At 48.8% G+C, this 15973-nt stretch overlaps 2 protein-coding genes across 2 annotated transcripts in view; both read right to left on the bottom strand.

The window, feature by feature from the left end:
* LOC123753959 (adhesion G-protein coupled receptor D1) overlaps window positions 1-8491 on the bottom strand; it is a 47298-nt gene extending 38807 nt beyond the window's left edge. The window contains exons 1-2 of the mRNA XM_045735984.2: window positions 7647-8491; window positions 497-645 (exon numbers count right to left, since the gene is read on the bottom strand). Of these exons, the coding sequence (XP_045591940.2) occupies window positions 497-645; window positions 7647-7767 (270 nt within the window). The 5' untranslated portion in view covers window positions 7768-8491. The remainder of the gene's footprint in view (window positions 1-496; window positions 646-7646) is intronic.
* A 702-nt stretch (window positions 8492-9193) lies between these two features.
* LOC138365531 (putative uncharacterized protein DDB_G0290521) lies at window positions 9194-15670 on the bottom strand. The gene is made up of 2 exons (XM_069326132.1): window positions 10777-15670; window positions 9194-10545 (listed from the first exon to the last, which is right to left on the bottom strand). The coding sequence occupies exons 1-2, from the start codon at window positions 10916-10918 to the stop codon at window positions 10199-10201; spliced, it is 489 nt and encodes a 162-aa protein (XP_069182233.1). The 5' UTR covers window positions 10919-15670; the 3' UTR covers window positions 9194-10198.
* Between the last annotated feature and the right edge of the window lie 303 nt (window positions 15671-15973).

The following is a 15973-nucleotide window of genomic DNA, read 5'->3' as shown; positions in this document are numbered from 1 at the left end:
AGGAAGAGGGACAGACCAGGTCAGGGAAAAGAAAAATGAGAACGTAATTATAATAATAAATAGTAATAATACATGGAGTAAAGTTGCTATTATTAGTAATATTGCCTGTGAGAATTTCAATGCCTTGTTATTTATACTATATTGTATGGTAATATTTGTGCGCGCGCGCACGCACGCACATACACACACACACACACACACACACACACACACACACACACACACACACACACACACACACACACACACACACACACACACACAGGTGAGTACATGAGGGGATTAAAAAAGTTGATATAGAAGCAAGTTGAACGGACTAGATGAGGAAGTTGCTTTAGTTAATTCGATGCGCAGTTTTAAATGTAAATATAAGAAAAAAAAGTGAAAAAAATCACGGAATTGAACTAATGAGGGTCGAAAGGCGAGACTTAAGAGCCAGAGCTCAACCCCCGCATCAACAACTAGGCGAGTACACAAAAAATATACAAGGAAATACCTGTTTATTATTGGCGTTCAACCTGACGCCGTAGGCAAAGCTGAAGGGTCCAGAGACGCGCTCGAAGTTGTTCTCGGCGCCGCTGACGCTGGTCATCAGGGCCGCCATCTCCCCCACGTGGAAGTTGGTGGTGTTGACATAGGCCTGAGCTGCCGACCCAACCACACCACGTTACATGATTACCACACTCCTCCACACTACTACATGTCTTGTTCGTGTCACCACTGTGTGTGTGTGTGTGTGTGTGTGTGTGTGTGTGTGTGTGTGTGTGTGTGTGTGTGTGTGTGTGAGTGTGTGAGTGTGTGAGTGTGTGTATACTCACCAATTTGTACTCATCTATTTGTGCTTGCAGGGGTTGAGCTTTGGCTCTTTGGTCCCGCCTCTCAACTGTCAATCAACTGGTATACAGATTCCTGAGCCTACTGGGCTCTATCATATATACATATGAAACTGTGTATGGAGTCAGCCTCCACCACATCACTGCCTAATGCATTCCATCCGTTAACTACTCTGACACTGAAAAAGTTCCTTCTAACGTCTCTGTGGCTCATGTGGGTACTCAGTTTCCACCTGTGTCCCCTTGTTTGCGTCCCACCAGTGTTAAATAGTTTATCCTTGTTTACCTGGTCGATTCCTCTGAGGATTTTGTAGGTTGTGATCATGTCTCCCCTTACGCTTCTGTCTTTAGTGTCGTAAGGTGCATTTCCCGCAGCCTTTCCTCGTAACTCATGCCTCTTAGTTCTGGGACTAGTCTAGTGGCATACCTTTGAACTTTTTCCAGCTTCGTCTTGTGCTTGACAAGGTACGGGCTCCATGCTGGGGCCGCATACTCCAGGATTGGTCTTACATATGTGGTGTACAAGATTCTGAATGATTCCTTACACAGGTTCCTGAACGCTGTTCTGATGATATCCAGCCTCGCATATGCCGCAGACGTTATTCTTTTATGTGGGCTTCAGGAGACAGGTTTGGTGTGATATCAACCCCTAGATCTTTCTCTCTGTCTGTTTCATTAAGTACTTCATCTCCTATTCTGTATCCTGTGTCTGGCCTCCTGTTTCCACTGCCTAGTTTCATTACTTTGCATTTACTCGGGTTGAACATCAACAGCCATTTGTTGGACCATTCACTCAGTCTGTCTAGGTCATCTTGTAGCCTCCTACTATCGTCCTCAGTTTCAATCCTCCTCATAATTTTTGCATCATCGGCAAACATTGAGAGAAACGATTTTATACCCTCTGGGAGATCATTTACATATACCAGAAACAGTATAGGTCCAAGGACTGACCCCTGCGGAACTCCACTCGTAACGTCTCGCCAATCTGAGACCTCACCCCTCACACTGACTCGTTGTCTCCTGTTACTTAGGTACTCATTTATCCAATGGAGTACCTTCCCTTTCACTCCAGCCTGCATCTCCAGCTTTTTCACTAGCCTCTTGTGTGGCACTGTATCAAAGGCTTTCTGACAATCCAAAAATATGTAGTCTGCCCACCCTTCTCTTTCTTGCCTTATTTTTGTTGCCTGGTCGTAGAATTCAAGTAACCCTGTGAGGCAGGACCTGCCATCCCTGAACCCATGTTGATGCTGTGTTACAAAGTTCTTTCGCTCCAGGTGCTCCACTAGCTTTCTTCGCACAATCTTCTCCATCAGCTTGCATGGTATGCAGGTTAGGGACACTGGCCTGTAATTCAGTGCCTCCTGTCTATCCCCTTTCTTGTATATCGGGACTATGTGTGTGTGTGTGTGTGTGTGTGTGTGTGTGTGTGTGTGTGTGTGTGTGTGTGTTTGTGTGTACTCACCTAGTTGTACTTACCTAGTTGTGTTTGCAGGGGTTGAGCTCTGGCTCTTTGGTCCCGCCTCTCAACTGTCAATATACTGGTGTACAGATTCCTGAGCCTACATGGGCTCTATCATATCTATATTTGAAACTGTGTATGGAATCAGCCTCCACCACAACACTACTTAATGCATTCCATTTGTTAACTACTCTGACACTGAAAAAATTCTTTCTAACGTCTCTGTGGCTCATCTGGGTACTAAATTTCCACCTGTGTCCCCTTGTTCGTGTCCCACCCGTGCTAGAGTTTGTCTTTGTCCACCCTGTCAATTCCCCTGAGAATTTTGTAGGTGGTTATCATGTCTCCTCTTACTCCTCTGTTTTCCAGGGATGTGAGGTTCAGCTCCCATAGCCTTTCCTCGTAACTCATTCCTCTCAGTTCCGGGACCAGTCTGGTGGCATACCTCTGAATCTTCTCTAACTTCGTCTTGTGTTTAACTAGGTATGGACTCCAGGCTGGAGCTGCATACTCCAGGATTGGTCTTACATAAGTGGTATACAGGGTCCTGAACGATTCCTTACACAAGTTTCTAAAGGCAGTTCTTATATTGGCCAGTTTAGCATATGCCGCTGATGATATCCTTTTGATGTGGGCCTCTGGGGACAGGTTCGGTGTGATATCGACCCCCAGATCTTTCTCTCTATTTGACTCTTACAGGATTTCACCTCCCAGATGGTACCTTGTGTTCAGCCTCCTGCTTCCTTCGCCTAATTTCATTACTTTACACTTTCCTGAGTTGAACTTCAGCATCCATTTTCTAGACCATTCCTCCAGTTTGTTCAGGTCGTCCTGTAGTCTCTGTCTATCTTCATCTGTTTTGATTCTTCTCATAATTTTTGCATCATCAGCAAACATTGAGAGGAATAAGTCTATACCCTCCGGAAGGCCGTTTACATATACTAGAAACAGTCTGGGTCCAAGTACTGAGCCCTGTGGGACTCCGCTGGTGACATCTCGCCACTCTGATGTCTCCCCCCTCACAGTTACTCGCTGTTTCCTATTGCTTAGATACTCCCTTATCCACTGGAGCACCTTACCTTTAACTCCTGCCTGTTGCTCCAACTTTTGTAACAGCCTTTTGTGAGGTACTGTATCAAAGGCTTTCTGACGGTCCAAGAAAATGCAGTTTGCCCACCCTTCTTTTTCCTGCCTAATTTATGTTGCGTGGTCATAGAATTCTATTAGGCCTGTGAGGCACGATTTACCATCTCTGAACCCATGCTGGTGGTGTGTTACAAAGCTGTTTCCCTCCAGATGCTCTACGAGCCTTTTCCTCACAATCTTCTCTATCACCTTGCATGGTATACAAGTCAGGGAAACTGGCCCTTAGTGAGGTTCACTGCCTCTTGCCTGTCACCCTTTTTGTAAATTGGGACTACATTAGCTGTCTTCCAGCTTTCTGGAAGGTTTCCAGTTTCCAGTGACCTGTTATACACCATAGAGAGTGGCACACTTAGTGCTTCTGCACCTTCTTTTAGAATCTACGGTGATATTCTGTCAGACCCAACAGCCTTTGACACATTCAGCTCCAACAGATTCCTTTTGACCTCATGACTGGTGAGGTCAAATTCCTCCAAGGTTGTTCGGTTTGCCTCCTCATTTAGTGCAGGGACCTTTCCTTGTTCTATTGTGAAGACCTCCTGGAATATCTTGTTGAGTTCTTCACACACCTCCTTGTCGTTCTCTGTGTATCTGTTCTCCCCTTTTCTCAGTTTCATCACTTGTTCCTTCACTGCTGTTTTCCTCCTGATGTGGCTGTGGAGCAGTTTTAGTTGGGTCTTAGCTTTACTCGCGATGTCATTTTCATACTGCCTCTCTGCTTCTCTCCTCACTCTGATGTACTCATTTCTGGCCCTCTGGTATCTCTCCCTGCTCTCTGGTGTTCTGTTGTTCCCGTAGTTCCGCCATGTTCTTTTACTCAATTGCTTCGCTGCCGCACATTCCTGGTTGAACCACGGATTCTTCTGTTACTTTCATTTTTCACTTTTTGGACTGGGATAAACCTGTCTGCAGCTTCCTGACACTTCTGAGTGACATAAACCATCATATCCTGTACAGTCTTTTCTCTGAGTTCTGTTTCCCATGGTATTCCCATTAGGAAGTTCTTCATCTCGTCATATTTTCCTCTTCGGTAATTTAGTCTTTTTCCTTCTAATCCCATCCTTGGATAGGTTATCCCTACTTTTACCAGATACTCAAATATCAACGTACTGTGGTCACTCATTCCTATGGGGGCTTCATATTTGACTTCCCTTATTTCTGAGTCATTTAAGGTGAAAATCAGGTCGAGTCCAGCTGGTTCATCATTTCCTCTCATTCTTGTGGGCCCCTTGACATGTTGGCTCAGAAAGTTCCTTGTACTCACTTCCAAAAGTTTAGATCTCCATGTGTCTTCACCTCCATGTGGGTGCCCATTCTCCCAGTCTATCTTTCCATGGTTGAAATCGCCCATGATTAAGAGTCTGGATCCATTCCTGTAGGCAACTGAAGCTGCTCTCTCTATTATGTTAATGGTAGCCATGTTGTTTCTGTCGAACTCTTGTCTGGGTCTTCTGTCATTTAATGGAGAGTTGTAAATGACTGCCACTATTATCTTAGGTCAACCCATTGTCATAGTTCCTGTTATGTAATCTCTGAATCCGTCGCAGCCCGGAATTTCCATCTCTTCAAAGCTCCAGTCCTTCCTTATCAGCAGAGCCACTCCTCCTCCTCCTCTCCCGTCTCTTTCTTTCCTTACTATATAAAAGTCCTTTGGAAACACAGCATTTGTTATGACTCCTGACAATTTTGTTTTTGTGAGTCCTATTACATCTGGGTTTTCTTCCTGCGCCCTTTCTGCCAGTTCACTTGCTTTGTTGGTAACCCCATCGATGTTTGAGTACATTACCTTGAAGCTCACTTAATTATATCCAATTCCTTTGTGTGTGTGCCTGTGTGCGCGTGTGCGTGTGCGCAGACACAGCAAAAGGGTGGAATGAAGAATTCAAAACAGAAAGGCGTCCATATGTGATTACCACTGCTTCTGGATATTGCCTCTGTTACTGAATATATTTTAGATAATGTGAACATTAGAATTAGATGGATAGATGGATGAACAGAAGGATAGATACATGGGTGGATAGATATAAATGAATAGGGTTATGGGTTTTCACCAGCTAAACCTGGTGAAAACCCTAAACCTAAACCATACTTCTACTAGTGTCGAGTGCACGTGAGGCTCGCCGTGCACCGGGCACGTGAGGCTCGGGGTGCACCAGGCACGTGAGGCTCGGCGTGCACCGGGCACGTGAGGCTCGCCGTGCACCGGGCACGTGAGGCTCGGGGTGCACCAGGCACGTGAGGCTCGGCGTGCACCGGGCACGTGAGGCTCGCCGTGCACCGGGCACGTGAGGCTCGGGGTGCACCAGGCACGTGAGGCTCGGCGTGCACCGGGCACGTGAGGCTCGGCGTGCACCGGGCACGTGAGGCTCGGCGTGCACCGGGCACGTGAGGCTCGCCGTGCACCAGGCACGTGAGGCTCGCCGTGCACCGGGCACGTGAGGCTCGGGGTGCACCAGGCACGTGAGGCTCGCCGTGCACCGGGCACGTGAGGCTCGGGGTGCACCAGGCACGTGAGGCTCGGCGTGCACCGGGCACGTGAGGCTCGGCGTGCACCGGGCACGTGAGGCTCGCCGTGCACCGGGCACGTGAGGCTCGCCGTGCACCAGGCACGTGAGGCTCGCCGTGCACCAGGCACGTGAGGCTCGCCGTGCACCAGGCACGTGAGGCTCGCCGTGCACCAGGCACGTGAGGCTCGCCGTGCACCAGGCACGTGAGGCTCGCCGTGCACCAGGCACGTGAGGCTCGCCGTGCACCAGGCACGTGAGGCTCGCCGTGCACCAGGCACGTGAGGCTCGCCGTGCACCAGGCACGTGAGGCTCGCCGTGCACCAGGCACGTGAGGCTCGCCGTGCACCAGGCACGTGAGGCTCGCCGTGCACCAGGCACGTGAGGCTCGCCGTGCACCAGGCACGTGAGGCTCGCCGTGCACCGGGCACGTGTGGCTGGCCGTGCACCGGGCACGTGTTGCTGGCCGTGCACCGGGCACGTGAGGCTCGGCGTGCACCGGGCATGTAAATGGCCGTGCACTCGGACTAGATTTGCTAACCCGTGCACGAGACATCAAGTGTTTAGGCTCGTTGAATAGTCTGGGTCATCAGCATTCCAAATATGTTACAATGGCCGTTGTAGCACAGTTGTGGAAAGAGTTCGAGCGAGGAGCAGCTTTATCTGTACAAGAGTGAGGGAGGCAGCAGACAGAGAAGCCAAATAGGTACACAAATGTTGTGGAAACCGAGCGTGTAGCAGATTACAACTGCAAGAGATTGAGGGAGACAGAGAAGCGAGAGAGGAGCGGCAGGGAAGCTGAGAGGGACCAGCCACCACCGAGCCGTTCCGATAGCCACCAAGGCTAAGATGCCTTGGGGACGCCATTTTGCGCTCCAAGCAAGTAGACTGTGATTGGCCAAGGGGTATAGGCCCTAAGTGCGTGTCTCTCTGATTGGCTAGTTTGAGGAGGACCGGTGAAGAAGGCACCTTGCCGGCCCGGGAATCAGGACGCCGCTCTACCCTGGTACTATCATTGTCGGGCGTGGACTTCAATTCGTCGGCCAGCCAAGTGAAACTACTGTCTCTATGTCTCTAGTGGCTTCTTGTACGTCTTCATATACTCGCAACTTCGACGTGTCCGTAGGGAAGGTTGCAGAATCCAGGAATTCGTCAAATTTGTGGGTATTCTGAGAAGTGTATATAACTGGAAGTGAAAAGTGGGTAAACACACATGCAGGAGTAATGGACAGTTTTGCATCCCCGTCTCCAGCCATCACTCACACCCTCGTCCAAGCTCCTGCTAGCGTCACTTAGCAGTGAAGAGACCTGGGAATATCTTGCCAGTGTTCAGGGCAGGTTTCCCCTTGAAATTCGTGGAAATTTCGGCCCCAGTGAGGGACAGAGACGCTAGCTTTGGTTGTCGCCATTTTGTACGAGCGCCAGGCTTCGCCCTGAGACTAGTGCCAAGCCGCCTCATGAGGAGCGGATATGAACGGAGCCGAGCCACACTGGGTTCCACTGTAACCTGGCCGCGGCACCCTGGAGGAGACTAGCCATAGCCGCTCTACCAGACTACAGTACAGCAGTGTGTGTGTGCATGGTAGTATGTTTGAACGGGCCGGCCGTATTATTGAGAATCACATATTAAAGATTTATTACAAATAAAATATTGTCATTATTGGGATTGTTATTATAGGTAGTGGAGGTGGCGGCGGTACTCACTGAGGACGTCGGCGTCCGGGAAGGTGAAGGGCGCCTCCGTGGACGGCAGCGGGGCGTTGGGATCTGTGGGGGTGGCAGTAGGGCCAGGCCGGGGCAGGGAAGGTAGCAGAAATATAAACATATTAGAATTAGCAAATCGTCCTCTGTGTGGTCCTCATTTTCACACACACACGCATACATTCACACACACAGACACACACACACACACACACACCCTAGTAACAATAATTGTGTGAACCACTTGTGACTGGCATTGCTCTTGCTGGTCATTTAGTTAAAAATATTTAAAGTTTAATAATAATAATAATAATAATAATAATAATAATAATAGAGAAAATCACACTAACGCGATATACATCAATGAGAAAATCCACTGGGGCAGTGAGGCTACTCGAACCCGCGACCAAGACATTGCCCGCTGTATACTCTACCACTGTACCACCGTCAAGAACCGGACCAGTGGGCCAGATATTCGAGGGGAAGAACTGGACACTTAGGTGGTATTGTCCGGACAATTGAAGGGACTGTTATCTGTGCGGGTCTTAGTGACATATGTCACGTAATACACAATATGTATAAATATCCCAACATATTTACTGTATACAAAAAAATCTGATTTTAAATCTAAGAAGTTATAGGAAATATATATATATACGTTGAACATTATGTTGAAAAGGGAATACAAAAGTGTTTTTTCATTACTCTGGTGACAGTCAATGAAGGAATATTTGATAGCTAAATGTACTTGATAGCTGAGGGTCAGCTATCAACTGACATGTGTACAGCCATCAACTGACATGTGTACAGCCATCAACTGACATGTGTACAGCCATCAACTGACATGTGTACAGCCATCAACTGACATGTGTACAGCCATCAACTGACATGTGTACAGCCATCAACTGACATGTGTACAGCCATCAACTGACATGTGTACAGCCATCAACTGACATGTGTACAGCCATCAACTGACATGTGTACAGCCATCAACTGACATGTGTACAGCCATCAACTGACATGTGTACAGCTATCAACTGACATGTGTACAGCTATCAACTGACATGTGTACAGCTATCAACTGACATGTGTACAGCTATCAACTGACATGTGTACAGCTATCAACTGACATGTGTACAGCTATCAACTGACATGTGTACAGCTATCAACTGACATGTGTACAGCCATCAATTGACATATGTACAGCTATCAACTGACATGTGTACAGCTATCAACTGACATGTGTACAGCCATCAACTGACATGTGTACAGCCATCAACTGACATGTGTACAGCCATCAACTGACATGTGTACAGCCATCAACTGACATGTGTACAGCCATCAACTGACATGTGTACAGCCATCAACTGACATGTGTACAGCCATCAACTGACATGTGTACAGATATCAACTGACATGTGTACAGCTATCAACTGACATGTGTACAGCTATCAACTGACATGTGTACAGCCATCAACTGACATGTGTACAGCTATCAACTGACATGTGTACAGCTATCAACTGACATGTGTACAGCTATCAACTGACATGTGTACAGCTATCAACTTAATGTCTTGGTGTGTCAAAACAGGCGTTATGTAAATGTGAGGTTCTTCAAGATCTGCTGATCATAGCATGGAAGCTTTAGACTACAACACTCTGCTTGGAACATTCCTTTGTCCCAAACATACCCATATTTGCCATATGGGAAAGGGGGGGGGGGGGAAGGTGACTTCAACGCCATCTTGAAGACAATTCTAGAGCCACGGATCTATGCAAATGATTGGACGATTATCTTTCCAAGAGAGACCACACAGAACGCAAATCACATTACTAAAACTTTCAAAATCACGGCGCGTTGGGAAGTTATCGAGACCCAATATGTGCGTTGTGTGAGGTCCCTCTCGAGGAGGCGGCGTGTACACCACCCAAGGATCAGGCTACATATTAATACCTCACATATATCGACTATTACATTATGTGTAGTAGTGCGGGGATACTTGCAATTTATTGAAAACTATTGTGTTATTAGTAATAAATTTACAAGATGTTCAGTTAACTAAGAGTGACTGAACATTTTGGTTGCCAAACTGGCGCAGCAACACGCTCCATAACTGTTCGCAGTTTGGATAATACGTGCAACAAACCTACATGCAAAAGGAACAATGCCTGGCGCACAGGTGGACCCTTGTGTTGTGTCCTACTGATGAGGGAAGAAACTGTAGAAAGAACTCGGGTCTGTTCTTTAAAGGAACTGTAAAGAACAGTTTGTGGCGTGTCTTTTTAGGAGATTGTAAAATACACTCACCGCCAGTCTATCATTATTATTATTATTATTATTTATTATTATTATTATTAATAATTAAAACTGCTACTACTGCCAGTGGTGCTAGTATTACTGATAGTAGTACTTGTACTAGTAGTAATGTTATGAGTAAGAGCAGCAGCAGGAGGAGGAGACTCCAGGCAGCAACAAGGCATCTTCCATCACAAGTGGCCCTCCCAACGCGCCCAAGAGCTCGTTGTTTACAATATTTGATATTTGGCTCCAATGGTTATGGCTGGAGTCTCTTCATGCTGCTGCTGCTTCTGCTGTGGCGGCGGCGTCTGCTGCTGAGGGGCGCCGTCTGCTGCTGAGTGGGCGGCGTCTGCTGCTGAGTGGGCGGCGTCTGCTGCTGAGTGGGCGGCGTCTGCTGCTGAGTGGGCGGCGTCTGCTGCTGAGTGGGCGGCGTCTGCTGCTGAGTGGGCGGCGTCTGCTGCTGTGTGGGCGGCGGCGGCTGTGGCGGCTGCCCGTAATTGGTGTTAGGCTGTGGGGTGGTTGCACAAACGAGGGTAGTTGCACTGGTGTTGGTACAACGCGCTGTGGCGGCTGCTGGCGTTGGTCGTCTCACAGATGGTCCGTCTAAGACAAAGTTAATAAGACAAATTTCCTATAATATCCTCAGGCAAAAGAACAAGTCTAAACTATAGTAATTCTTTACTGTGAAAATCTACAACACAGATCCAAAGAATACATATGAGTGGGACTTTAAAACTAAACAAGAAGGGGAGACTTAGTCATGACTTTACAACACTTATCAACATTCTTTATCTACAACAGAAAAGGCACAGTTGAGGATTCAGTGACACTCACCATATTTAAGGAGCTTTGTGAAGTTAAATTGTTGTCGCACCTTGCCGTTGTCCTGATGGAGTCTCGTCACCCTGAGCCGGATATAACGTCTTGCTCGTGTCTGAGGAATTGTTCTTGAGGGAATGATGGGGTCGTCTGCCATATGTGATCAGGACAGAACCTTCTGTTGTCTTACCCGGGGGCCAGATTCACGAAGCAGTTATGCAAGCACTTACGAACGTGTACATCTTTCCTCAATCTTTGACGGCTTTGGCTCATTTATTAAACAGTTTTGAAGCATGAAAACTTCCCATTCAACTGTTGTTATTGTTATAAACAGCCTCCTGGTGCTTCGGAGGTCATTAACTGTTTAATAATTGTAAACAAAGCCGCCAGAGGTAAGGTAATTATCAAAAGAAGGCACCAAACCGGGAAGGCTATGTAGCACCATCAAAGTGCGAATTAATCAGAGGGCGCTAAATATCACCAAGAATGCCAATACGAGAACAAAAACGCATAAGCGAACGATATCAAAAGTATGCGATTCACCTATAATTCTATCGAGGGTCAAGTGACCGCGAGGGATGGTCGGAAAGCAAGACACGCTCGTTCTGGAAGTCAGGACATTCAACTAGGATATGCACAACTGTAAGAGGGACAACGCAATTTGGACAAAAAGGAACAGGGTCGCGATCCATTAAGTGACCGTGGATTAAGCGAGTATGGCCAATCCGCAGCCTTGCCAAAGCAGTTTCCCACCACCGGTCACGGTGGTAGGAGGAAGGCTTCGGGGACACACTACGTTTGAGAGTACGCAGCTTGATACTAACTAAAGAGGACCAACAACCCTGCCAACGGGCAAAGATAGAGGAATGAATAAAGGGATAAAAGTCGGAATAAGGAATACCTTTACGGGAGATGGGACGAGTGGATAGCTTCCTTAGCGGCAGCATCCGCGCGCTCATTTAAAGAAACACCAATATGGCTGGGAACCCAGGAAAACTCTACTGATTTAAATTTACTAGAAATAAGAAACAGCCAACATTGAATCTTGACGACCACCGGATGGACAGGATTAAAGGACCCTAGAGCCATGAGGGCACTACGAGAGTCAACTACAACCACAAAGGAGAAATGACAATGAGAAAACAAGAGACGGAGAGCATAGAGAATAGCATAAAGTTCTGCAGTGAAGACACTAGCCTCCGAAGGGAGGCAACACAACAGAGTAGCCCACACTGTCCGCAGACTTAGACCCATCGGTGATGACGGAAATAGAGTGGGAGTGCGAAGAAAAGTGCTCAAGGAAGAGGCGTTTCAGAATCATAGGAGGGGTAAAGGCTTTAGTGATATGAGTCAAGGACGTACAAAACTTGCGAAGGGGGAATCTCCACGGACGAGTTATAGTTACATCACATACATTATATAACGAATGCATTACATAGTCAAAAGTTATCGAGAAGTTTGTTCCTTCCTTGCCTCCACGGAGGCAAGGAAGGAACAATACGAGGAGAAACATTAGAAATATGAACAGAAAGAGAATCCTGTAAGCGAGATAACCGAACAGAAAGAGGGAGACGATGAAGAGGAACTGGAGCTACAGGGGTAAAAGTTAAAGTTCTCTCTTCTCTTAAAAGTTCTCTCCCCTCCCCCAGCAACAGCTGGGGGAGGGGAGAAAAGAATACCAGGACGAGGAAGATACCAGGACGAGGACCAAGCATCGGCTCCTGGACACAGACACAAAGGGGAGAAAATTGTGAAATTAGAAGTTGGAGGTCAAGGAAATTGGCGTAATATCCACGGATGTTCTATTGAAGAATAGACATGGGCAAAAAGAGAGAGGAGAGCAACAGAGAGCAAAGAAGAAACAAAGGTGAAAAAGGAACACAGCACGTTAAAGAAGCACAGGGTCAGGATCAGGGTCAGCATCAGTGAAGTCAGGGTTAGGGGGCATGGGTAAACTAAGTAAAGAAGGAGGGAAAGAAGCGGGAGGACAGACCAGAGGTGGATAAGCAGGGTCTGGAAGAGGAGGAGGGGCAGAAAGAGGGGAGCGCACCTCAGCAAGGGTAGTAACCGAGATGGAACCGGGGGCAAAAGAAACCCCCACAGTAGGAACAGGGGGCTCCACCACCGAAGCGGGAGGGGAAGGAACGATAGAATCAGAGATAGGGGGCGAAGAAGAAAGCGAAGCCTTCTTACCGACCGGGGAGGAGGAAGGAGAAGAGCCAGCCAGGTTTCCGCTTCTGACTCAGAGACAGGCGTCTCAGCAGCAATGTACTGGGCAACAGACTCCAGCGTCTCGATAGGAGAAGAAGAGCGAGAGCGAACAACATGACTACCAGGAGCGCGATGGACATTGGCCCGCACAGTCAGGCAGCGTGGAGAGCCAAGAGACGGAGGAGAATGACGGGAAGGAGGACCAGAGGGAGAGGAGAAAGAAGATACAGGAGACATGACAGACTGGGTAGAAAGAAGGGGAGCCCTAGACAGAGAACCAGGAGGGGGACCCTCTGGGACAGAATGGAGGGAAACGGGAGGTGGTGGTGGGCGTGTCCAGGTCTAAGGCTTGGAAACGGTTGTGAGACTGAGGAAAGTGGGAAGTACGAGGAGAGGAAGTGTGCACCACGCGGGCATAGGAGACGCCAGCAAAAGATGGGAGATGATGAACTTGGCGCCGAGCCTCAGGAAAAGACAAACGATCCCGGTGCTTCAAGTTGAGGACAGCCGCCTCAAGTTTGTAATGTATACACGCCCGGGAGAAGGTAAGGTGGGCCTCACTGCAATTGAGGCAGCGGGCCTGGGGAGAAGTGCACTCCAACTTAGAGTGACCCCTCGCCTCCACACATGGGACAGAGAGAGACAGGATTAGAGCATTTGAGGGCACCATGACCAAACCTCCAGCACTTACCGCAGAGCCTCGGAGAGGGAATATATTCCTGAACGGAACATTTGGCACCAGCAAGAATGACAGAGGATGGAAGGGTCCTACCATCAAAGGTAATCTTCACAACCCGAAGGGGCAGACGGCGATGACCACGGGGGGACGAGTAAACGTATCCACCTGGAGGACAGAATGACCCTGGGCCTTGAGGATATGCTTGATATCCTCGTGGCAGTCCTTTAGATTCCTAACACCAGTCGCAACATGGTGCGGGAGGAGAACAGTGCCAACACTGGCATTCAACCGAGCGTTCGTTGAGACCCGAACAGGGGTTTCGCCAAGGCAGGATAAGGCGGCCAAGTGGGTGGTCGCATCCTGAGGAGCTGCAGCAACGACACGGGTACCAAGACGGGTGGAGTTGAAGGTGACAGAGGCATCTACGGAATCAACAAGATGCCTATGAAGGGGAAAATCGTCAGGAGGAGTTGAATCTAAAGGATGGAGGTCAAAGTACTTAGTCCACGTAGCAGGACCAAACAAAGCATGGTATGAATTAGTATGGGAAGGGAGCATACGAGAGCGGCCGTGGCGGGGACGGTGATGAGAACCTTTAGAGAGAGACGGGTCAAAAGGCGCAGTAGTCACAATAAGAGACGGAGCCGTGCAAGGGGACGAGACGGTCACCACAGCAGGCTTGGGGCTCGACCCAACCACAGAGGAGGGAGGGGAGCAGGGAGAAAGAGTCCGGTCTGGGCCTAATCCGGGCCCCAGTAGTGGGGGCTACAGATCCCGGCCTTCCAGGACGGTCCGATTCAGGGGCCTGGTCGCCCACCCCATGAGCCTGAGTAAGAGAAGTCGTGTCGTCATCCATGCAGCAAAATTTAACTTGGTCCAAAGAATGGGACCTGGAACCAAGGGCTACCACCTACCAGGGTAGCCAGGGAGGCCGAGCGTGGGTCAGTGCAGGAAGGGTGCGTCGTCCTCAGCGGTGCTCCCCCTTTTCAACAGGGGAGTCCTACTACATCGTCCATTCTCCCATACTGGTGCTAAGACCTTATTCCCCCTATTGCCCCAACCAGGACACCCAACCATCCCCTCAGGGCGGCCCCTCACAGGCGACCCCTCCAGCGGGTGGTCTGATGGCTCACAACGCCCCTACGTGGTGCCCTTCAGCACGTACACCACCCAAAGAGGCGGCAGGAGAGGGGGCACAGGCAACCCACACCGGTCCCAGGGAGGTGTACGTGAGCCCCTCACCACGGCAAGGAGGCACCACGGAGGGGCAAAGCCGCCAAAGACTGAGAAAAGATGGACAGGTTCGTAAGTGCTTGTGTAACTGCTTCGTGAATCTGGCCCTGTTGGGGTCTTATGTTCTAAACCAATATTGGTGAGATCTTTTACTATGTCCAGGAGTGATGCAGCTGGTATCCAGAACTGGTAAAGGATCTTTTCAAGAGTTCTTAAACTTTTATATTGTCCGTAGCTGGTAAATCCTGATATCTTGCCCAGGATTGACGTGGCCTTTTTGCTCTTCCCAGGACAATCAAGGTCTTGCATTCCTTTTAAAAGGACAGACAAGGCCTTTTAACGTCTTTCCCCAGGACAGACGGGACCTTTTAACGTCTTGTCCAGGACAGACGAGGCCTTTTAACGTCTTGTCCAGGACAGACGAGGCCTTTTAATGTCATGTCCAGCACAGACAAGGCCTTTTAATTTCTTGCCCAGGACAGACGGGGCCTTTTAACGTCTTGCCCAGGACAGACGAGGCCTTTTAACGTCTTGCCCAGGACAGACGAGGCCTTTTAACGTCTTACCCCAGGACAGACGAGGCCTTTTAACGTCTTACCCAGGACAGACGGGGCCTTTTAACGTCTTACCCAGGACAGACGGGATCTTTTAACGTCTTACCCAGGATAGACGAGGCCTTTTAACGTCTTGCCTAGGACAGACGAGGCCTTTTAACGACTTGTCTAGGACAGACGAGGCCTTTTAACGTCTTGTCCAGGACAGACGGCGCCTTTTAACGTCTTGCCCAGGACAGACGGGACGTTTTACCGTCTTGCCCAGGACAGACGGGACCTTTTAACGTCTTACCCCAGGACTGACGGGGCCTTTTAACGTCTTACCCAGGACAGACGGGACCTTTTAACGTCTTGCCCAGGACAGACGGGACCTTTTATATAACGTCTTGCCCAGGACTGACGGGGCCTTTTAACGTCTTACCCAGGACAGATCTGGCCGCTTAACATCAAGCCCAAGAGTGACAGAACACTTACTCCTGGTCAACACAGAGTGCACAAATAAGTAAATATAAAAAAGGCACCAAGCCGAAAAGAC

The sequence above is a fragment of the Procambarus clarkii genome, chromosome 1, assembly GCF_040958095.1.
Source record: "Procambarus clarkii isolate CNS0578487 chromosome 1, FALCON_Pclarkii_2.0, whole genome shotgun sequence".
NCBI classification, from domain to species: Eukaryota; Metazoa; Arthropoda; class Malacostraca; order Decapoda; family Cambaridae; genus Procambarus; species Procambarus clarkii.
Note: the sequence above shows the minus strand (reverse complement) of the source record. Positions and strands in the feature narration are given on the sequence as shown.

Coding starts and splice junctions, on each gene's coding strand:
- LOC138365531 (XM_069326132.1), bottom strand. CDS start 10,918: ATGGCAGACGACCCCATCATTCCCTCAAGAACAATTCCTCAGACACGA. Junction 10,546..10,776: donor CACAAAGCTCCTTAAATATG/GTGAGTGTCACT, acceptor ACTTTGTCTTAG/ACGGACCATCTGTGAGACGA.